General features: G+C 42.1%; 2 protein-coding genes across 2 annotated transcripts in view; both read left to right on the top strand.

The window, feature by feature from the left end:
• PCDH19 (protocadherin 19) overlaps positions 1-14,579 on the top strand; it is a 188,464-nt gene extending 173,885 nt beyond the window's left edge. Inside the window, exon 5 of the mRNA XM_070760146.1 lies at positions 13,843-14,579. Within this exon, the coding sequence (XP_070616247.1) occupies positions 13,843-14,438 (596 nt within the window). The 3' untranslated portion in view covers positions 14,439-14,579. The remainder of the gene's footprint in view (positions 1-13,842) is intronic.
• The window catches only part of TRMT12 (tRNA methyltransferase 12 homolog), a 533,403-nt gene that overhangs the window by 439,991 nt on the left and 68,457 nt on the right, over positions 1-24,955 (top strand). The window lies entirely within an intron of this gene.

Below are 24,955 nucleotides of genomic sequence, written 5' to 3' on the forward strand. Positions count from 1 at the left end.
TACGCCTTATTTTCGGGGGGTGCCTTATATTAGCAAATTCTGCAAAACCTCTGACATGCCTTACTTTTGGGGTACGTCTTATTTTCGGGGAAACAGGGTAGGAAGAATTTTTTTGTTGTTGTTCTTTGCAATATATGTATTGTTTGAAACCTGGACATTTATCCTTAATCCCAAATCATTTAAATCCAAATAGTAGAATTGTCTAGGTTGCATAAATTAGGCACATTTTTTTAACTTCTCAAGTTATAGGGACAAGCAAGTCTGAATGTATACTGCAGAGTGCTGGCTAAGAATTCTTGCAGTTGAAGTCGATAAGTCTTAAAGTTACCAACGTTGGAGATCCTTATTCTACAGTGCTCACATCAGAAGGACTAGAAACTTTTTAAAAAAATGCTATAAAGATGCTGCATATCACACTGACTGCTGCATTTGTGCAAAACAGTAAAATGGGTGCTTGGACTCTTTTTCAGTTGATTAAGTCACATTATTTGAATAGCCACAAAAAGGACAAATGATAAACAGCATTATTTGTTGAGGAGCACAGTAACATTTTAAGGTTTTGTACTGAACCCATAAAGTTCAGTATGATAACAGATTGGGCAAGTAGCTCAATTTTCTTGAATTGCTATCAAAGTTCAGTTCTGGATAATGATTAAAATGATTAAAGTTTTTATGGGTAAAAACATACTATTTAATTATTTCCTATTTTTAAAGTAATTAAGGATCATACTAAGGTCTACTAGACAAGGATGGATAATTTAAAAAACCTATTAAGTGTTCTGCCGGCGTGTCTCAACTGCCCGTAATTACAGGGTAATTAGTCCAGGAAGACACACACCACACGATAAAAGGAAAACCCAAACATTTTTATAAACGGAAAACAGAAACAGCTCCCTTTTTAAATGTCAAATGGATTTTCTGGTACACACAAGGCACAGGTTAAATGCAATCCAATTGCTCACCCAATAACTGGGCAATTGAGTCCAATTCTAAAGTCCAGAGAGTCCACACACAATCTTAAACAGCACAAAAACCACGATCTTGATAAAACAATGAATCAGATAAACTGCCATGAGGCTAAAACACCAAGCTGCACTTTTATCTGTAGCACCAATTACAGCAGCCCCACCCAACCACAGGTGGCCTCATTTTCTCTTGTAATAATCCTTCAGTTGTTGTCTCCTATGCATCACTGTACGCATGCGTGGATGTGTCATTAATTCTTGTTTAGAATCCAGGGATGATACAGATGATTGATCTCCTCCTGGGGTGTCTGCCAAACGCCCCTCTTCCCTGTCACTCATACTTCCTTGGTCAGAGGAGACTTCGTCGGCAGATTCTACTGGGAGCAAAACAGGCCTGCGGCATGTGGATGTCTCCCCCACATCCACCTGCACATTCCTTGGGGCAGGACCTGGGCCAGAGCTAACCACAACAATTAAGTATTAAATAAATATTGCATAAACTTACTACCCTCACTGTGTTCCCCCCTGTGGGGACTGCAGCCCATCACTGAACCCTATTCTCCGAGACCGCCTTCTGCCGCATGAATCCCAGTGACCGATTAGGTCCCACAGAGTGGGCCTTCTCCGGGTCCCGTCAACTAAACAATGTCGGTTGGCGGGCCCCAGGGGAAGAGCCTTCTCTGTGGCGGTCCCGACTCTCTGGAACCAGCTCCCTCCAGAGATTAGAACTGCCCCTACCCTCCTTGCCTTTTGTAAACTCCTCAAAACCCACCTTTGTCGTCAGGCATGAGGTAACTGAGATATCTCCCCCAGGCCTATACAATTTATGTATGGTATGTTTGTATATATGTATGCTTAATAGTGGGGTTTTTAAAATATTTCAAATTGTAAATTATTAGATTTGTCATGAACTGTTTTTATTGTGTTGTGAGCCGCCCCGAGTCTACGGAGAGGGGCGGCATACAAATCTAATAAATAATAATAATAATAATAATAACAATAATAATAACAATAATAATAATAATAATAATAATAATAATAATAATAATAATAATAATAGGGGAAGGTTGCCGATGACTCTAAAGTGTGCAATAGGGTTGATATTCCTGGAGGGGTCTGTAATATGGTAAATGATTTAGCTTTACTAGATAAATAGTCAAAGCAATGCAAACTGCAGTTTAATGTTTCCAAATGTAAAATAATGCACTTGGGGAAAAGGAATCCTCAATCTGAGTATTGCATTGGGAGTTCTGTGTTAGCAAAAACTTCAGAAGAGAAGGATTTAGGAGTAGTGATTTCTGACAGTCTCAAAATGGGTGAGCAGTGTGGTCAGGCAGTAGGAAAAGCAAATAGGATGCTTGGCTGCATAGCTAGAGGTATAACAAGCAGGAAGAGGGAGATTGTGATCCCCTTATATAGAGCGCTGGTGAGACCACATTTGGAGTACTGTGTTCAGTTCTGGAGACCTCACCTACAAAAAGATATTGACAAAATTGAACGGCTCCAAAGACGGGCTACAAGAATGGTGGAAGGTCTTAAGCATAAAACGTATCAGGAAAGACTTAATGAACTCAATCTGTATAGTCTGGAGGACAGAAGGAAAAGGGGGGACATGATCGAAACATTTAAATATGTTAAAGGGTTAAATAAGGTTCAGGAGGGAAGTGTTTTTAATAGGAAAGTGAACACAAGAACAAGGGGACACAATCTGAAGTTAGTTGGGGGAATGATCAAAGGCAACGTGAGAAAATATTATTTCACTGAAAGCGTAGTAGATCCTTGGAACAAACTTCCAGCAGACGTGGTTGGTAAATCCACAGTCACTGAATTTAAACATGCCTGGGATAAACATATATCCATTGTAAGATAAAATACAGGAAATAGTATAAGGGCAGACTAGATGGACCATGAGGTCTTTTTCTGCCATCAGTCTTCTATGTTTCTATAGTAGTAGTAGTAGTAGTAGTAGTAGTAATAATAATAATAATAATAATAATAATAATAATAATAATAATAATAATAATAATAATAATAATAATAATAATATTCTGCTCCACAGGGCTTTTCTAGCTCATGAGCACGTTTGAACAATTGTTAGGCAGAAGTGCCTCTGTCTGTATGTGAGTCTTGTAGCAGGAACTTCTAGTGCTATTGTTTGCATTGCTCTTTATGTGATGGCGCAGAGAATATTCTTGAGAGGTGGGATTTCTAAGCAGTCAGTTCTTTCTTTGCGTCTTCCCTCCCTCCACCTTCCAAGCGAGTGCCTTAAGGTTTGCTTTTCAGCGAGTGGATTCCCTCTAAGTCCTAAAGCCGTTCACAGATATACATTTTGCTGCATTGGGTTGTGTGCCGGGAATTTTTATTAGCTGCTGCTTGCTGTTTCTCCTTTTTTTTTTTTTTGGGTGCTGCTGGAGTGTGGTGGAAATACAAATGGAGCCGAAAAGCTGGAATTAATGCGCAGATACACCGAAGCATCTAAATGAACTTGTCCTCAGACGGTTTTTTTTAGCGAAGTTGGCAGCCTGCTTTGGAAGTTTGCTGCTACGTCGAACCTTGAAGGCGCAATTCCACTCTGCTTGGTTAGCATTAACCCTTTACCGCTCGCTTGGAAAAGGGGAGCGCGATGATGTTAAAGAGATGGCCCATTAAATAAAAGAGCTTTTCTTAAGAGATTTGGCTGCGTTCCAAGACAGGAAAGTGCATGCCAAAATTACTCGGGGCCAGGAGAAAATGTTCTATTTCAGCTGCATCAGAAAATGCCTAGAGAGGGTGAGACTATTGTCAATCAACCCTGCCACCGACAATGGCTGTTCAGTTTTCTCTTGCAGAAATGGATCCCATCATCTGCTGTTTACTTGCAGATGCCTGCCAGAGGTTGAACTTTAGACTATCTGCATGTGATCCAACCTGAAATGAACGAGATTATATTTCAGGGCAGAGATAAAGTATCGAGAGAGAGAGAGAGAACAAAATGAGAGAGACACATACACACACTGAGACACACAAAGAGAGAGTGACACAGAGAGAGACACACAAAGAGAGACAGGGAGAGGGATAGAATCAAGATCATGTGAAATGTTAATAATAATAATAATAATAATTATAATTATAATTATAATTATAATTATAATTATAATAATAATAATAATAATTATTATTATTATTATTATTATTATTATTATTATTATTTATTAGATTTGTATGCCACCCCTCTCCGAAGACTCAGGGGCGGCTCACAACAATAATAGAAACAATATAACCATGAAACAAATCTAATATTAAAAATAAAACATATACAAAACCCCAGCAATTAAAACCATACAATACATACATACCAAACATAAAATATAAAAGCCTGGGGGAGGATGTCTCAGTTCCCCCATGCCTGGCGATATAGGTGGGTCTTGAGTAATTTGCGAAAGACAAGGAGTGTGGGGGCTGTTCTAATCTCTGGGGGGAGTTGATTCCAGAGGGCCGGGGCCGCCACACAGAAGGCTCTTCCCCTGGGGCCCGCCAAACGACATTGTTTGGTCGATGGGACCCGGAGAAGGCCAACTCTGTGGGACCTTATCAGCTGCTGGGATTCGTGCAGTAGAAGGCGGTTCCAGAGGTATTCTGGTCCAATGCCATGTAGGACTTTAAAGGTCATTACCAACACTTTGAATTGTGACCGGAAACTGATTGGCAGCCAGTGCAGGCCACGGAGTGGGTGAATCTAGGGAGCCCCACGATGGCTCTCGCGGACGCATTCTGCACGATCTGAAGTTTCCAAACATTTTTTCAAGGGTAGCCTCATGTAGAGAGCGTTGCAGTAATCGAACCTCGAGGTGATGAGGACATGAGAGACTGTGAGCAATGACTCCCTTTCCAAGCAGGGCCACAACTGGTGCACCAGGCGAACCTGGGCAAACGCCCTCCTCGCCACAGCAGAAAGATGGTGTTCCAATGTTAGCTGTGGATCGAGTAGGACGCCCAAGTTGCGAACCCTCTCTGAGGGGGTCAATACCACTTTATAATGCCTTGTTAAGGCCACACTTGGAATACTGCATTCAGTTTTGGTTGCCACGATGTAAAAAGGATGTTGAGACTCTAGAAAGAGTGCAGAGAAGAGCGACAAAGATGATTGGTTGATTAGAGGCTAAAACATAAGAACGATTGCAAGAACTGGCATGGCTAGTTTAATGAAAAGAAGGACCAGGGGAGACATGATAGCAGTGTTCCAATATCTCAGGGGTTGCCACAAAGAAGAGGGAGTCAACCTATTCTCCAAAGCACCTGAGGGTAGGACAAGAAGCAATGGGTGGAAACTAATTAAGGAGAGAAGCATCTTAGAACTAAGGAGAAAAATCTTGATAGTTAGAACAGTTAATCAGTGGAACAATTTGCCTGTAAAAGTTGTAAATGCTCCAACACTGGAAGGTTTAAAGAGAAGATTGGAAAACCATTTGTTTCAAGTAGTGTAGGGTTTCCTGCCTAAGCTGGGGGTTGGACTGGAAGATCTCCAAGGTCCCTTCCCACTCTGTTATAATCTGGGTCCTCATCTCAATGACCTTGGAAGGATGGAAGGCTGAGTCAACCTTGAGCCTACGGAGATTCGTTCTGCCAAACTGCACCAGAGTTGGAAGGGACTTTGGAGGTCTTCTAGTCCAATCTCCTGCTTAGGAAGAAAACCCTACACCACCTCAGACAAGTGGTTATCCAACGTCTTCTTAAAAACTTCCAGTGTTGGAGCATTCACAACTTCTGGTGGCAAACTGTTCCACATATTAATTGTTCTAGCTGTCAAGAAATTTCTTCTTAGTTCTATGTTGTTTCTCTCCTTGATTGGTTCTCAGCCTTTGCTTCTTGTCCTACCCTCAGGTGCTTTGGAGCAGTGTTTTTCAACCAGTGTGCCATGGCACACTAGTGTGCCGCGAGACATTATAAGGTGTGCCGTGAAGCTCAGCAAGAGAGAGAAAGAGAGAGAGAGAAAGAAAGAAAGAGAGAGAGAGAAAGAAAGCAAGAGAGAGAAAGAAAGAGAAAGAAAGCAAGAGAGAGAGAAAGAAAGCAAGAGAGAGAGAGAAAGCAAGAGAAAGAAAGAAAGCAAGAGAGAGAGAGAGAAAGAAAGAGAAAGAAAGCAAGAGAGAGAGAGAAAGAGAGGCAGGGAAGGAGGGAGAGATAGAAAGAGAGGAAAAAAGAGAGGAAGGAAGAAAGAGGGATGGAGAGAGAGAGGAAGGAAGGAAGAGAGAGAAAGAGGGAGAGAAATAGAGCGAAAGGGAGGAAGAGAGAGAGAGAAAGAATTTTTTTTGTCCAAACTTTTTTAGCCCCCCCCCCTGCTCAAGGTGCCCCGTTATTTTGTATATGTAAAAAATGTGCCGCAGCTCAAAAAAGGTTGAAAATCACTGCTTTGGAGAATAGCTGACCTCCCCATTGCTATTAAAACGTGGGTTGGAAAATTATGTCACTGTCTGAGACGATTATGACGAGGACTAGATTGGGAAAAGATGACGGTGGTGTTGAAATAGGGACCTTTTAACTAGGATGGCTTTTTAAGTGGGGTCCCAAAGGTCTGATCACGAACCTTCGGGCTGAGTCTCTGAGTCTAAGTACCCTTGCATAACAACAGAGTTGTACCGCTACTGTAAAGTAGGACAGAAAAAACAGTCTTACTATCTTTTAATGGAGTTCTGCTGGTTTCTCCTTTAATGGAATTTAAACTGCCTTTTGGGGCAGCATCCGATTTGGAGCATAATTAATCATTTCCTTGCCCTCTTCTGCCCTGTCCATTTGCCTAATCAATTTTACATCTTGGCCTCCCTTGTTGACTGAAAGGACAAGAAGCAAAAGCATGCAGGGCATTTCATAAATAGTTTATTTATTTATTTATTTATTTATTTATTTATTTATTTATTTTATTTATTTTGTCCAATACACAATGAGGGTTTTAGTGGGTATATATCTATATATACACATAGTAAAATACATGATGAAGGTTATAGAGGAGATACTCATAGTAAAATATATCTAAGAAATAATAGAAAAGAAGGTATAGTAATAGAACATATCAATGAAAGAGTAGAAGAGATATAGGAATAGAAGAAAGATATAGGAGATATAGGAGAGCAATAGGACAGGGGACGGAAGGCACTGTACTGCACTTGCACTCGCCCCTTACTGACCTCTTAGGAATCTGGATAGGTCAACCGTGGATAATCTAAGGGTAAAGTGTTGGGGGTTTGGGGATGACACTATGGAGTCCAGTAATGAGTTCCATGCTTCAACAACTCGGTTACTGAAGTCATATTTTTTACAATCAAGTTTGGAGCGGTTAATATTAAGTTTAAATCTGTTGTGTGCTCATGTCTTGTTGTGGTTGAAGCTGAAGTAGTCGCCGACAGGCAGGACGTTGCAGCATATGATATTGTGGCCAATACTTAGATCTTGTTTAAGGTGTCTTAGTTCTAGGCTTTCTAGGCCCAGGATTGAAAGTCTAGTCTCATAGGGTATTTTATTTCGAGTGGAGGAATGAAGGGCTCTTCTAGTGAAGTATCTTTGGACATTTTCAAGGGTGTTAATGTCTGAGATGCGATATGGGTTCCAAACAGATGAGCTGTATTCAAGGATGGGTCTGGCAAAAGTTTTGTAAGCTCTGGTAAGTAGTGTGAGATTGCCAGAGCAGAAGCTACGTAGGATTAGGTTTACAACTCTTGAAGCCTTCTTGGCTATATTGTTGCAGTGGGCTTTGGCACTTAAATCTTTTGTTATTAGTATACAAAGGTCTTTAACCAAGTTTGCAACATTCTGCATATTAACATATAACTAATGCTATTCTATTGAAGGGTTGTTGTTGTTATTATTATTATTATTATTATTATTATTATTATTATTATTATTATTATTATTATTATTATTATTATTATTTATTAGATTTATATGCCGCCCCTCTTCGAGTGTTCAAAGAGGCGTGGGATCTTTTTTTAATTTTTTTTTTGAGAAGACATGGCACGAAAGGACATAAAATGGGACAAATTCACGTTGGCAAATGTTTCACTTAAAAACTTGGGTCTGTAGAGATTCTCAGTCCTTCTGGTCACAATTGTCCCAAAGTTGCATTTTTTGCTGCCATATCGAACCTTGAAGGCATGATTTTTCTTTGAAGATGTTTCACTTTTCATCCTAGAAGAGTGATGGTGAACCACACCCAAAATTCAATGTCAAAACAGCTTCCCCCACCCCCTGGAGCCCCTCTGGATACCAGAAATGGCCTGTTTCCCAACTTCTGGTGGGCCCAGTAGATTCATGTTTCGCCCTCCCCAGGCTACAAAGGCTTCACTGGAGCAAGAAAGGGTAAAAACACCCTCCTCCATTCCCGTGGAGCAGTGTTTCCCAACCTTGGCAACTTGAAGATATTTGGACTTCAACTCCCAGAATTCCCCAGCCAGCATTTGCTGGCTGGGGGATTCTGGGAGTTGAAGTCCAAATACCTCCAAGTTGCCAAGGTTGGGAAACACTGCCATGGAGGCTCTCTGGAAGCCAAAAATGCCCTCCCAGAGTCTCCGTGCGAGCCCAAAATCAGCTGGCCAGCACACACATGCACATTGGAGCTGAACTAGGGCCATGGCTTGTGTGCCAGCGGATGTGGCTCCACGTGCCACCTGTGGCACCCGTGATATAGGTTCGCTGTCACTGTCATAGAAGCTTCTCCAGCATTGACTGGGTGGTCGGAGAATGGAAGGATTGATATTCCTTGCAGACAGCTGGTCATCCTTTTAGAAGGTTGTTGAAGCACTTGGAGGTTTGTCTATGTCCTCAGAGTCACCTCAATGGTGCTCCTGGTTCCTGTAGTCTGCAGTTTCTTCCTCTGGAAATCCAGTCCTACTCCCCACATCATTCCAAGGGCGTTTATCCAAAATTGCCTAGCTAAAAGTCTGTAGAGTTTCTCAGTCCAGGTCGTGGTTGTCCCAAAGGCAATTGGATTTTTGTTTCCTGAGGATGCAAGTGGCCTCAATGACTCTCTAAACGGATGCAAATGACCAGCTGTCTTCAAGGAGAATTGGGAGAACTGGCGCTAAACTTATGGTTGGGGGTCACCACAACATGAGGAACTTTTTTAAGGAGTCGCGGTGTTAGAAAAGTGGAGAACCACTGGCATAGATGATTCTTGCTGCTGTTCCAATGTTTAACATTAAATACTTACCGTTTTTATGGTAATGTTTTTTAACATGACCTATAAAGCCCTACATGGCATAGGACTAGACTACCTCCGAGACCGCCTTCTGCATGAATCCCAGTGTCCAGTGAGGTCCCACAGAGTTGGTCTCTTCAGGATCCCATCAGCCAGGCAATGTCAGCTGGCGGGACCTAAAGGAAGAGCCTTCTCTGTGGAGGCCCCAGCCCTCTGGAATCAGCTTCCCCCAGAGATTCGCACTGCCCCCACCTTCCTTGCCTTCCAAAAAAGTTTAAAGACTCATTGCCAGACCTGTGGTCATTAGATCTCCCCCTTGACCAACAAGTGTTCTTTAGTTTGTTTTATGGAATGAATGATAATGAACGTTTTAAATTATTTAGGACTTTTTTGGGTTTTTAAATTATATTAATTGGAACAGATGTACTACTATGTTTTTATATATGTTGTGAGTTGCCCCGAGTCTTCAGAGAGGGGTGGCATACAAATCCAAAAAGTAAGTAAGTAAGTAAGTAAGTAAGTAAGTAAGTAACTAACTAACTAACTAACTAACTAACTAACTAACTAACTAGTCTGCGGAGAGGGGCGGCATACAAATCTAAAAAAATAAATAATAATAATAATAAATAATAATAATAACTACTACTACTACTACTACTACTACTACTACTTACTAACTAACTAGTCTGCAGAGAGGGGCGGCATACAAATCTAATAATAATAATAATAATAATAATAATAACAACAACAACAACAACAACAGTAACTAACTAACTAACTAACTAACTAACTAACTAACTAACTAACTAACTAACTAACTAACAATTCCTAACAGAAAAAAGTTTGGGCTGGTACGTTGAAGGCTGCCTGCATAGCAAACCAGATATCTTCCAATGAATCCATAGTACAGTGGTACCTCGAGATACGAGTTTAATTCGTTCCGGACCTGGGCTCTTAAGTCGAGCAGCTCTTATCTCGAACGACTTTTCCCCATAGGAATTAATGTAAATAATTTTAATTGGTTCCAGCCCTCAAAAAACTCACAAAGTTAGTCTAAATTATGCAGAAAGACATGTTTTTAATGAAGAAATGTACATGTACATATAAATGAATAATGAAGTTTCTTTCACTTAACTTGTAAACTTTCTTAAACTTTTAAATTTACATATGTTCAACTTCTCTGCCACCCAATCCTGTAGGACAGAGGTCCCCAACCCTTTTTGCACCAGGGACCGGCTTTAAGCGATCAAGAGAGGAATGGGTGAATGAATGGACGGAGGGTGGGAAGGAAGGAAGGAAAGAGGGAAGGGACAGGAACAGAGGAAGGAAGCAAGGAAACTTATGAAAGGGGAGAGTAAGAGAGGAATGAGTGAAGGGAGGGAGGGAGGGAGGGAAGAAGGTGGGAAGGAGAAAGAAAAGAAGAAATAGAGGAAGGGAAGGTAAAAGAGAGAAAGAAAAAGAGCAAGCAAGCAAGCAAGCAAGCAAGCAAGCAAGCAAGCAAGCAAGCAAGAAAGAAAGAAAGAAAGAAAGAAAGAAAGAAAGAAAGAAAGGGGGAAGGGACAGGAACAGAGGAAGGAAGCAAGGAAACTTATGAAAGGGGAGAGTAAGAGAGGAATGAGTGAAGGGAGGGAGGGAGGGAAGAAGGTGGGAAGGAGAAAGAAAAGAAGAAATAGAGGAAGGGAAGGTAAAAGAGAGAAAGAAAAAGAGCAAGAAAGAAAGCTGCAAGCACCCCCCCGAGCCCCCCAGGCCGGCTGCAACCTTTTAAAACACGTGCGCCGCTTCGCAGCTGTCTCCTGAAGCCGAATGCGGAAGTTAGCGTTTGGCTTCAGGAGACAGCTCCTTGGCGCTTGTATCTCGAATTTGGGCTTGTAAGTAGAACAAAAATATCTCTCCCCTCCCAGCTCTTATCTCGAGTTGCTCTTAAGTAGAGCAGCTCTTATGTCGGGGTTCCACTGTAATTCAAAAAGCAATTAATTCAAACATCGGATGAAGGTGGAGGCATGAGAATCCGTAAACTTAATTGTGGAGTTTATAACCGGATATCTCACATCGGGCAGGGTTTAAACTTCCCTGCATCCATTAGCGCTGGCATCAGGAAGGCGGGGGTGGTGGTGTTGAATGGGAGAAATGCTGACTTCACAAACACAAGCCTAATTTATTTCACATTGTAAGTTGTTTCTCCCTCTAGCTTTTCTCTTTTATTTTATTTTTTACTGACAGGCCCAGCAACAACGGTAGAAATGCCAAGTGACACCGCAGTCTGTTGAAAGTTGAACTCCGACTTGTTATAAGAAGGCGGGAAGTGGGAGGGGGAGAGAAGAGGGAGCCGCCGGGATTAAACAAAAATACAAACCCACAACCCTTTAAAATGTCATTTCACAAATGCCTACAGCTTGTTACAAGAAACAGGAGGCATTTTATACAGGGTGTGTATGTGTGTATGTGAGCCAATGGCAACTCCTCTGCTTCCTAGGCCATGCAGTTTCGCGCACTGCTCCCCGAGGAAAGTTTAAAAATGAGACTCGAATGAATATTCATGAATGAATATTGAGAATTATTTCCTAGTGTTGTGGTTAGCTCTGGCCCAGCTCCTGCCCCAAGGACTGTGGATGTGGGGGAGACATCCACATGCTGCAGGCCTGTTTTGCCCCGGTGGAATCTGATGATGAAGGCTCCTCTGACCAAGAAGACATGAGTGACAGGGAGGAGGAGAGTGTGGCAGACAGCTCAGAATGAGATCAATTATCCAGCTCCTCCTTGGATTCAGAACAAGAGTTAATGATACAGCCACGCATGCGGAGAGCGATGCATAGGCAGCAACAACTGAGAGATTATTATCAAAGAAAATGAGGCCACCTGTGGTTGGGTGGGGCTGTGGTCATTAGTGAGGCTGCTATAAATAGCAGCCTGTGGGTTTGGCCATTGTGGAGGATTATCTGATCGTGTTTCGTGACTGCTTTACTGACTTTTTGTGTGCTGATTTTTCCCCATTGTGAAACTAAGCCAGGGCAAAGTGTGTTTCACTTTGTGAAAAAAGAAGGACTGTGAATTGCCTCACAGCTGCAAGCTAAGTATCACAGAACTGATAAGGGACTTGTACAAATTACCAGTTTGTTTGGAGACGAGTGCTCTTTGCTATACCAAAAGAGGGCTTGGTTTAAGTGAATTTTCATTATAAAGAACATTGTTTTGAATTTTCAAACGTGTGTGTGTCTGAAATTGTCTCTGTGCATTTGTGGGAGGATTCTATCAGAGAGCTCGACAGAACACCTAGGGAACTCGATGCTTCTGTATCTTCCTTTCCAGGTAGTCCAACGCCAGAAACCAAAGTCTTGAACATAAACGCAGGTCTGATCTCAACCTGGATGACAAAACTATAATACAGTATGAGGATAGGGTAAAGATTACTTTTAAAGTGTATACCAATACTTAAAGGATGATGGTTATAAGTTTAGTTAAAGATATCATATGAGAAGGCAAGGGACACCAAGAGAATATAATTCAGTCGGCAACTGTTCTGTCGGGCTCTCTGGTACACTCCTCCCAAAAATTCACAGGTACAAATTTCAGACACACACACGTTTGAAAATTCAAAACAATGTTCTTTATAATGAAAAGTCACTTAAAGTAAGCCCTCTTTTGGTATAGCAAAGAGCACTGGTCTCCAAACAAACTGGTAATTTGTACAAGTCCCTTATCAGTTCTGTGATACTTAGCCTGCAGCTGTGAGGCAATTCACAGTCCTTCTTCTTTCACAAAGTGAAACACACTTTGCTCTGGTTTAGTTTCAAAGCGGGGAAAAATCAGCACACAAAAGGTCAAAGTCAGTAAAGAAGTCACGAAACACAACGATCAGATAATCCTCCACAATGGCCAAACCCACAGGCTGCTATTTATAGCAGCCTCACTAATGACCACAGCCCCACCCAACCACAGGTGGCCTCATTTTCTTTGATAATAATCTCAGTTGTTGCTGCCTATGCATCGCTCTCCGCATGCGTGGCTCTATCATTAACTCTTGTTCTGAATCCAAGGAGGAGCTAGAGAATTGATCTCCTTCTGAGCTGTCTGCCACACTCTCCTCCTCCCTGTCACTCATGTCTTCTTGGTCAGAGGAGCCTTCATCAGCAGATTCCACCGGGGGCAAAACAGGCCTGCAGCATGTGGATGTCTCCCCGACATCCACAGTCCTTGGGGCAGGAGCTGGGCCAGAGCTAACCACAACAGCAACATATTATTTATTTTTGTTTGTTTTGTCAAGTAGGTGTTGGCGGTATACAGAGATATAATAATATTTATACACATGATACTAGTGAAAAAGAAACATTAGGACAGGGGACGGAAGGCACACTGGTGCACTTATGCACGCCCCTTACTGACCTCTTGGGAATCGGGAGAGGCCAATAGTAGATAGTCTAAAGGTAAAGCTTTGGGGGTTAGGTGGGGAAACTACAGAGTCAGCCTTCTCTGGAGCTGGGGGAGGGTAAAAATGCCCTCCCCCATCCCCCCAGAGGCTCCATGGAAGCCCACCTCTACCTTCTCAAAGTAAAATTGCACTTTAACCCGTGCTTGTGTGCCAGAGCCACAGAGATGCACGCAATTAACCATGCTGCCAGAAACCTACTACTTGAAGTGAACACACATGAAACAAAACCCCTATGTCACGCATACCCTTGAATAACATTCTTCTCTCCTTTTGTCTCCCGACCGTAGATCAGAGTGAAGGATTCCACTGTCGAGAAGAGTGCCGGATCCTTGGCCATTCTGACCGTTGCTGGATGCCCCGGAATCCTGCCCCTGCCCGAGGCAAATCTCCCGAACACGGAAGGAACGTCATGTCCCTCTCTATAGGAGCTTCCACTGTGGATACGGAGCTTTACGAAGACTCTACTGCCAAGAGAACTTTTGCAACATTTGGCAAAGACAGGAGTGACCCTGTTCCCGAGGAACGGGGCCCGGTCAATGTGAAAGCGAAAAGGACATTGGATCCACCCATCTGTAGCCCAAAGGTGAACGGGGCCGTCCGGGAGGCTGGGAACGGTTGCGAAGCTATCAGTGCCATCACCTCGCCCGTCCATTTGAAAAGCCCCTCATCTGGCAAACCGCCGTCAGCGTCCTACAGCATATTTCACTGCCCGCCCGGTCGCGACTTGGAGCCGTTTGTGACCAATGGTCCCTCCAGGCCTATGGAAGCGGAGCCGAGGGGAGCAGACAGTGAAAACATGGTGCATGAAATTAACCCGCTTCTACAAGAATGTAGGGAGAAAGACTCGCCTGGCGTGAAGAGGCTAAAGGATATTGTACTCTAAACGCGGTCCCTGCGGATGGAGAGGGAAACAAAACGCCGTCACCAAACACGTCTCACCCGTTTTTAAGCGCTTACTGACAGTTCACCAGGCAGAGTTGCTGTATTTAGAAGCTTTCCTTCAATGTATTGTTTATAAAAAAAAAACAAAATAATGAAGCGATCGTTAATGTGACAATCTCATGTGGTTCATCAGGGGGCTAGTGACTCAAAATGGACACCGTTTTATTTTCCTTTTCCCCTCTTTCTTCTCTAGCGGGGTAAGTGACGTAGGGCCCTTTGGTTGACGGAAGTATTATCTGCGAAGTATTTTTTTCCCCCTCCCTGTTGGTTTTTCCAGATCAAGCAACCTTGTCAAGAGACTGTTGAGTCTCCCGTGATTTTCTTTTGGGTGGTGGTGGTGGAAAAAAAGCCCTCCGATTCCGTCATAGGCGACCTGTAACGTGATGCCCTTGATTTAGGTGGGGCCCGCTATGCGCTAGGAACTTGGTGATGCTTGATGTGGGCAAAGTGCCTCCCCCCGCGCCCTTCGTTAGGGTTCAGTGTGGTTTATTCCCACACCGTTTGTAGTCTACACCCAATCCTATGGAGCTTCTGATCTGCCCTGTATCCAGAGTGAAATTCATATGTCTACGATGGTGCTCTTTTGCTATGAATCACCCCCTCGATCCGGAGAGCTTTCTGCCGCCACATGCTTCTCTGTACTATTATTGTATTTGATATTGCAAACTTCCTGTGCGTCCAGTGTTGGGTGGGTGGGGAGGCGGGTGAAAAACAAAAGGCGGTTCAAGTTCTTTCTTTTTCCCGTTGTTGTAATTGTGCTTGTGGTTGTGTTCTATGAACAACAATCTTGAGACTTGAGGAATCTGCAAAATTCAGCCCTGTCCGTTTCTGGTCATTTTGCCAGGTGATTTTTTTCTACATTCTTTTACATACATTCTTTTTACATTCCTCTCCACTCACTTCTTTTGTTTCTCTATCTCGTTTGCAAAGATGAAAAACTGCTGAAATTTTTACGAGGTCGATTTCCATCTTTTTCTTTTCTTACAACCTCAAGGAAGGAGGTGATGTTAATTTTTCCAAACTTTGATTTCCAGGGGTTGAGCTTACGAGGGTCATCCAGAAAGTAATGCACCACATTTTTTTTCCTTCAACAATTATTTATTGAACACAATGAAACTTACACACAAGAAAGAAGGATGTTTCTTCTACACACCCCATTTTCCCACACAATCTCTGTCCCGTTTTATGGCCTTCCTCCAGCGAGACACAAGGGTATCTATGCCCTGTCAGTTCCACTCCTTGTTGTGTGGTCATGAAGCTATTTCTGCCCTGTGCGAATCACCTCTAATGGCCTCACCCTCTGTGCCCAGCGACTAATCGTACTTCTGTCTACTGCAGATTCTCCATAAACTGTACACAAACGTTTGTGAATGTTCCCAACAGTTTCTTTCTCCCCAGTGAGAAATTCAATGACGACACACTGCTTGTAATGTACATCACTTACAGACGCCATTTCGAAACACTGCTGCAGCTACGCTATCTGTCTGAAGAAATGCAAAATTTACATACGCACTCCTGACAATTCAAATAATATACAGTGGTACCTCATCTTACGAACACCTCTTCTAACGAACTTTTCAAGATATGAACCTGGTGTTTAATATTTTTTTGCCTCTTCTTCCAAACTATTTTCACCTTACGAACCTAAGCAGCTGTTGCTGGGATGAAGGGGTTTCTTTTTTCCCCCTTTTTTGAAGAAAGGGAGGGGCGGCTTGGAGGAGGAAAGATTTTGCAGAGAACAACGTGCTTGCAAAGGCACTGAAAGGATGTCTTTTGAAGAAAGAAAAGGGAGGGGCGGCTTGGAGGAGGAAAGATTTTGCAGAGAACAACGTGCTTGCAAAGGCACTGAAACAGTGTCTTTTTAAGAAAGAAAAGGGAGGGGCGCCCCCCTTGCCTTTCTTCCTTCCCACTCACCCTTTAGCCTAGCCTTGCTTCTTCCACCCGCCCCCTTTAGCTGCTCCTCCCGGCCCTCTGTTCACCTCCCTTCTAAAGTTTGGGATTTTCCTGAAGGATTTGCACTCATTATTTGCTTTTACATTGATTCCTATGGGAAACATAGTTTCAGCTTACGAACTTTTCACCTTACGAACCTCCTCCTGGAACCAATTAAGTTCGTATGATGAGGTACCACTGTATATCTAAAGTTTTGCATTTGTACCATTACTGAGAAATCTATTTTGGTGCATTACCTTCTGGGCGACCCTCATACCATTATATTAAACTGTTTTGGCTTATCAAAATCCCAGAGCAATGAACTGAACTTATAACTTAATAAGTTGAGGCCTAATATATTGGCAGTCCCCAACCTCTTTGGACCCGCTACTGGTTTCGTAGCAGACAATGTTTCCATGGACTGGGGTGGGCTGGAAATGGCTTCGATTTATTTGCTTGTCTACCGCCTACTTCCAGTGGTGTAGCCTGGTTCCTAATAGACTGCAGACTGGTACCAGTGGCCTGGGAGTTGGGGACCCCTGTTATGTATACCATACATACGGTCAGCATTCCATGATTATCCTATTATGAGTAACGCACTAGCTACGTATATTGTCTTGTTTCTATGTAGCATGGGTAAGCCCAGTGGCCCAGATCACTGTATTTCTTTCTTGCTGGGCTAAAATCTGCCTTGAGTTTCACAGAAGTGTTCTTTCCTTGCCAAAGGACGCTTCTGTTTTTCTACCTTAACTCTCAGGGTGCTTGGGAATTTCCCTCGGTGGCGTTTCGATCCCAGCTTTCTTGTGAAGATGGTAGAGGATGTTATGGTTAGTGCTGTTATTTTTTTTCCCCATTGCACCTCCTTCCATCACCCTGAAGTCCCCCTGTGCGACCATACTTCCTATTTGAAGAGACCAAGGAGAGAGAGAAAGAGGATTTATCTTAGCCAGCTTCCTGTGAAATGGAAGACAATTTGAACTGGGAGATACCTGACAGCTAGTCCTTGACTTACAAAGTGTTCATTTAGGGACTGTTCGAAATTGAAATTTTTCAATTCAAAAAATTCAAAACCAAAGGCAAATTCCTTGTGTGTCTAATCACACTTGGCCAACAAAGAATTCTGTTCCATTCCATTCCTCTACTCTATTCTACTCTACTCTACTCTACTCTACTCTACTCTACTCTACCCAAAGAAAGAAGCAACCTAGAACTAAGGAGAAATTCCATTCCATTACTCTACTCTACTCTACCCAAAGAAAGAAGCAACCTAGAACTAAGGAGAAATTCCATTCCATTACTCTCCTCTACTCTACTTTACTCTACTTTACTCTACCCAAAGAAAGACGCAACCTAGAACTAAGGAGAAATTCCATTCCATTACTCTACTCTACTTTACTCTCCTCTACTCTCCTCTACTCTCCTCTCCTCTACTCCACTTTACTCTACCCAAAGAAAGACGCAACCTAGAACTAAGGAGAAATTCCATTCCATTACTCTACTCTACTCTACTTTACTCACCTCTCCTCTCCTCTACTTTACTCTACCCAAAGAAAGAAGCAATCTAGAACTAAGGAGAAATTCCATTCCATTACTCTACTCTACTCTCCTCTCCTCTACTTTACTCTACCCAAAGAAAGAAGCAACCTAGAACTAAGGAGAAATTCCATTCCATTACTCTACTCTACTCTACTTTACTCTACTTTACTCTACCCAAAGAAAAAAGCAACCTAGAACTAAGGAGAAATTCCATTCCATTACTCTACTCTACTCTACTCTACCCAAAGAAAGAAGCAACCGAGAACTAAGGAGAAATTCCATTCCATTACTCTACTCTATTCTATTCTACTCTACTCTACTTTACTCTACACAAAGAAAGAAGCAACCCAGAACTAAGGAGAAATTCTATTCCATTCCATTCCATTCTTTATTCCATTCCATTCTTTATTCCATTCTATTCTTTATTCCATTCCATTCTATTCATTACAATAGCACTAAAAAAGGAGATTTGCAATCATTTTCCACATGACCGTTGAAGCATTCCCATGATCGCGTGATCAAAATTTGGATGCTTGGCAACAGGTTCATTTTTAGGATGGTTGCGGTGTCCCTGGGTTCCCTTTCATGACAATAAAAGTCAATGGGGGAGCCAGGTTCAACCAACAACAACCATGTTACTAATTTTGGCTGTAAAATGAGGCAAAACTCACTTAGCAACTCTGTCACTTAGCAGCCGAAATCCGGAGCTCAATTATGGTCGTAACTCAAGGACTGTTTGCAATGAGGTGGTGATGGAATGTGGTCGGTGGACCTTGGCGCTCATCCTCTGCCCCTTTGCAATTAAACCCGTAGAAGGATATCACACTTCACCCATGGAAGTTCTCCAAAATTCTCCTTGCCTTTGAAAGAAATGGGGATATCAAAGTCCTTTTCATCAAGCTAAAATGAGAACTGGTAGTAAAAACATAAACCAGATTCCCATCTCTGCCTGGAGCTAATTGTACTACTGGCTTTCTAACCAGCTAGGAAGGGTAGTAGGTCCAGGTTGGCTACATGGACAAGACTGTTGTGGTTTTTGTAGGTGTTTGTACATTACTGCTCCCCCACCAACTTTCCCCAGTTCTACTCATATGGGCCCAGTTCAGTTGGTCGCTCCTTTCTTCAGAATGTCCACGGTGGAGGCAGTTGAGTGGTCTAAATTAGTTTCTCAAGAAGCATTTTTGTAATTACTCATGAAAAGTTCCCTTTGGTTTCAAAAACACGTCTCTCTGGCTTACCATTATTTCAGAATTTTCTGATCTTTCTGGTACAAAAGGAAGCTTTTCCACCATCCTTTTGTGCTGGGATCTCCAACTTTGGCAACCTTAACCCTGGTGTTCTGTTCGGGTCTATGAAACCTGAAATCAAAGTTTGAGACCCTGTAAAAAATTTTCCCTGCATATCTGAAACTTGAAATTTCGTGACTTTGCATCATTTCAGGGGTTCTCTCTATCAGAATGTTTTTTGGGGGTGGGGGGCTTCTTTCTTGCTGAAAAAAAAGTCCCTAAAATTCTGTTCCCGGGTCACCCTGACCCAGACTGAAAATCCTTCATTTGAGGTGCTTATGTTTGGTCAATTTGAAAACCTTTTTCACTGGAAGGTAGTCTTAACATTTCTGCACACAATGATATGAAAATTGAACTGAAAAATATGATGCTTATTGGGTTTTTAAAATCAGAAATAAGCCCCCCCCCCCCCCGGCTGCTTGCAACCATTTTCACTTTAAATTTTTTTGAGTATAAGCCTATTTGAGTATAAGCATGGGGGCCCTTTTATGAGCAAAATAAACCAATAAGCATCCATTTTTTCCGTTCAATTTTCCTTTCATTGTGTGCAGAAATGTTCAAACTAGTTTCCAAGTGAAAAAAAGCTTTCAAAAATACCAAATCTAAGTACCTAAAATGAACAATTTTCAGTCCGGGTCAAATAGACCCGGAACAGAAGATTATTGAGTTTTTTTGAACAGAACAGCAGATGTGTGGACTACAACTCCCAGCAAAGCTGGCTGAGGAATTCTGGGAGTTGAAGTCCACAAGTCTTAAAGTTGCCAAGGTTGGAGACCCCTTGTGTCTGCCCTAATTAAAAGTAGACAACTACAGATTAGTAATTTCTGAAGACATAAATCAGGGCAGGTGGTTGTCAGCTGGTGGCAAGCATCAGGCAAGCATCAGGCAACCGCTAAAATGCCCAGCCCATTTCAATTGTGTGTGTTGTCATCGTATCAGACAATCCATTCATCCTGCATCAGGCTGAAGATTTAGGGAACAAAATAGCCATTGGAAAGGGAGAACAATTTCCAGGACGATCTCCTTGTTAAAGGGGGTACCAAAAATGAATGTGTTTGTGTGTTTGTGTGCACGGGTGTGGCCTTTGCAATTTCAGCATTAATTACATTTCATACCTGGATTTAGGAATAGGATAGGCACCCCAAAAGAACAAGTTGGTTTATTTCAACCCATACCTGCTCTGAAATAAGACTGTGATGTTCTTTAAAGAAAAAAAAATCCTGCTAATGATGAATTTTAGAACACAAGCTGGAAAGAATGAAGTTGTACAAAGAGATCAGCAAAATCTTTAGCGTGTCCTTAAATTTGCACATATAATGTATGTGGAATTTCTCCTCTCCTGAAAGACAAAATGAAAATTTCTTTTCAACTGTGTTAAGAAACATTTTACTTAAAAAAATAATAAAAAGAGAGAGGTGCAAATTTAAACAGGGATTAGGGACCAGAATACCTCCGGGACCGCCTTCTGCCACATGAATCCCAGTGACCAGTTAGGTCCCACAGAGTTGGCCTTCTCCGGGTCCCGTCGACTAAACAATGCCGTTTGGCGGGACCCAGGGGAAGAGCCTTCTTTGTGGCGGCCCCAGCCCTCTGGAACCAACTCCCCCCAGATATCAGAGTTGCCCACACCCTCCTTGCCTTTCGTAAGCTCCTTAAAACCCACCTCTGTCATCAGGCATGGGGGAATTGAGATATTCCCTTCCCCTAGACTTATAAAAAAAAATTATGCATGGTATGTCTGTATGTATGATTGGTCTCTTAAATTGGGGTTTCTTTTTAAAATTAACTTAAATATCAGATTTGTTTATATTGTTTTATTACTGTTGTTAGCCGCCCCGAGTCTGCGGAAAGGGGCGGCATACAAATTTGATTAATAAAATAAACAAATAAATAAATAATACAGTAGGAGGCACAGTGATAGAACAAGGGGTGAATTTCAAAATTTTTCCCTACTGGTTTTGTGGGTGTGTCTTAGTTAGCATGGCAGGGGAAGAATACTGCAAAATCACCATTCCGACCCCACTTTGGGCCCATCCAGAGATGGTATGTGCCGGTTCTGTGAACAACTCAAAATTTCCAGTACTGGTTCTCTAGAACCTGCTTTATTTCATCCCTGGATAGAATTGATTTGACATTTTTGTCATCCCCATATTCATGTTTTTCTGGTCCCAGCTTGCTTAAGAAAGACTGAAGATCAGTGCGATGGAAAGATATATTAGGTTCTTTCAAATATTTGCTCTGTCAATCAAAAAAAGGGGGGGAGAAGGTGTCTTGTGGAACAACTCTTATGGTCTTTGCCTAGCTTTATTTATTTTTTGAAAGGAAAGTTAAATTTTTTTTAAAAAAGCTACACAAAAATCACACCCTTTTTCTCCTCTTTTCCCCTCCTTTTTTTCTTTTGGTCCTTGTACCAAAATAAGCTTGGAGCTTATTTATAAATAAGCTTGGAGTGATTTCTTTTCTTCAGAAGAAAAGAAAAAAGGGGGAAAAGATAGAATTGAAAAATAGAGCTGGTTGTTTTGCTTTGCTTTGCGCTTCTCATGCTGTTAGGAAATTTGGTTTGTCTGGTTATTTGCAATTTGCAAAGAAATCATTGATAAGAATCGCATACACACCCTTTAATTGTTTGTAGGTAGCTGCAGAAGCAAAAAGAAATGTTAATCCTGGATACATTTGAAAGAAGTGACATCATAAAACATCAAAAGAAAAAAAATGCCTGAAAGAAGAAAGTAGAACAGGGCAAAAGTTTAACCCAAAATTAAGAGTCCAGAAGAGATTATTATTCCACATCTCACCTGTAAATATTGTAGAGATAGAGGAAGTACAGGGGGGTCTTTTGAAGTGGCAGAACAACTTGTAACCTTTGGAATATTTTTTTGGATTTTTTTTAAAAAATTCCACCTTTATTATTCTTATAAATAACTCAAGGTGGTGGACATACCTAATTCTCCTTCTTCCTCCTATTGTCCACATTGCAAAATTGTGTCAATTGGATTGGACTGAGAGAAGTAATGGGTCTAATTAACACATCCTAATCCAGGACTACAACTCTCGGTCTCCTGGTTTCTACTCTGGTGCCTTCAATACAAAACCAAACTAGGTCTCAACTACCATGTCCGGAAGCCACAGCATGTGTAATAAACAGAGACGCTGGGCATTTAGCTCATTATAAACCGGGGAGGTCATAACTAATGGTGATATTGCATGCCTCAATCATATCACACCTTGAGTTCTGATTTATCTGGATAGCTAAATACAGTGGTACCTCTATCTAAGAATGCCTCTACTTACGAACTTTTCTAGATAAGAACTGGATGTTCAAGATTTTTTTTGCCTCTTCTCAAGAACTATTTTCCACTTACAAGCCCGAGCCTTTGAAACTGTAACCGGAAAAGGCAGGGAGAAGCCTCCGTGGGGCCTCACTAGGAATCTCCCAGGAGGAAACAGGGCCAGAAAGGCGGGGAGAAGCCTCCGTGGGGCCTCTCTAGGAATCTCCTGGGAGGAAACAGCCAGAAAAGGCAGGGAGAAGCCTCCGTGGGGCCTCTCTAGGAATCTCCTGGGAGGAAACAGGGCAGGAAAAGGCAGAGAGAAGCCTCCGTGGGGCCTCTCTAGGAATCTCCTGGGAGGAAACGGCCAGAAAAGGCAGAGAGAAGCCTCCATGGGGCCTCTCTAGGAATCTCCTGGGAGGAAACAGGGCCGGAAAAGGCAGAGAGAAGCCTCCGTGGGGCCTCTCTAGGAATCTCCTGGGAGGCCTCCACCCTCCCTGTGCTTTCCCCAATCGCACACATTATTTGCTTTTACATTGATTCCTATGGGAAAAATTGCTTCTTCTTACAAACCGTTCTACTTAAAAATCTGGTCACAGAATGAATTAAGTTCATAAGTAGAGGTACCACTGTATGAACTTCATGCTTTCCCATCTTCTAGATTTTTTGGACAATTAGCAGTTTTGTTTTGGTATCCTATCTTCTCGTCAAGGCTGAATGAAAAAATGAGACTTCAGTTTAAAGCTCTAGTGACATCGTAGCTGTTTGTGAGAAGTCATGATGAGATTTTGGTCACTGTTTTTCTAACACTCTGTACGTTTTGTGTAAAAAATATATATGAAAAAAATGGCAGACTGTTAGTGGAAGCAATGAAAACCCAGTTCCAATGTATGTTCTCCATCTAATAAGCGTCCTTCAGTTTGGTTGAGTTTTCAGATCTAGCAAGTTGTACCAAGTGTGGAAGTTTTGGACGGATGGCTAGAGAAGGATGGAAATAATTGAGTCCGGAATTGTTACAGAAAATTGGTATGCAAACTTTCCAGAAACTTCCTGCTTTCTGATTTCACCTCTTCAAAGTGCTGTATTTGTTCTCCTTTTGAAGAGGCTGTCAGTCAAAGCGCCTGGCCCTGATTCAATGCTTTGCAAGCCCACTTCCATGCTTAAAGCTGATTGGAACAGCTGCCTGTAACAATGCCAGCTTATTCTAGGAAATGAGAGAAAGGAGAGAGACGTTTCGATGTCCTTATCTGTGAACAAGTGGGTGATTTTGGATGACTGGGTTCACACTCTCGCTGCAGTAAGGAAGCAAGATATTTTTATGCAGATTCCAATGTAGTTTCTTTTTCCGTTTTTTTGTTCACAGCATGAGGCTAAAACATATGCAAAAAGTTAGGTGACGGCTTTCAAAAAGTCAAGACTATTGCTTTATGTTTTCAGCGTTTCCTATATTGATTAGGTGTGACTTTCTAGGTATAGGTGTCTGATAGACACCACAATGATGTAATCATCAAATGAATAATTGGTGTCATTTCCACAGTGTTTGTTATGAAAGAGGCGTTCCTTGCTCTCCTCGTCCCCCTGCAGAAAACCTTCTCTCCACGTTTTTAGGAATATTTCTCCCTGGAAATGTCGGAACTTGAATCCAGGATCTCGCAATGCAAAATACAGCCTTGATCTGGGTTGGGTTTTCACTGGTTGGCTTTCTAGGTCATGTTGGGCTTTTGGCTTGGCAAGTGAAGCAAAGCCAAGTATTGTGGTTAAACACAGTGTGGCCCCATTTAAGCAAACCACGTTTCAGACAATTTTTATCCATCTTGTTGCTCACGATAATATTTGTTCGGTCTATGAATTGGATTGAATCTTGAAGGGTCCATTGTGCTCCCTGAGCTTGGTTGTTATCGTGCAGATATTTCATTATCCAAACTTGGTAACATCAGAAAAGAACTGATGTTACCAAGTCTGAGTGATGAAACATTTGCAAGAAAACAACTAACGTTTCATTACTCGGGCAGTAGGAAAAGCAAGTAGGATGCTTGGCTGCATAGCTAGAGGTATAACAAGCAGGAAAAGGGAGATTGTGATCCCGTTATATAGAGCGCTGGTGAGACCACATTTGGAATACTGTGTTCAGTTCTACAAAAAGATATTGTCCAAAGACAGGCTACAAGAATGGTGGAAGGTCTTAAGCATAAAACGTATCAGGAAAGACTTCATGAACTCTATCTGTATAGTCTGGAGGACAGAAGGAAAAGGGGGGACATGATAGAAACATTTAAATATGTTAAAGGGTTAAATAAGGTTCAGGAGGGAAGTGTTTTTAATAGGAAAGTGAACACAAGAACAAGGGGACACAATCTGAAGTTAGTTGGGGGAAAGATCAAAGGCAACGTGAGAAAATATTATTTCACTAAAAGAGTAGTAGATCCTTGGAACAAACT

This window comes from Erythrolamprus reginae, chromosome 8, assembly GCF_031021105.1.
Source record: "Erythrolamprus reginae isolate rEryReg1 chromosome 8, rEryReg1.hap1, whole genome shotgun sequence".
Lineage (NCBI taxonomy): Eukaryota > Metazoa > Chordata > Lepidosauria > Squamata > Dipsadidae > Erythrolamprus > Erythrolamprus reginae.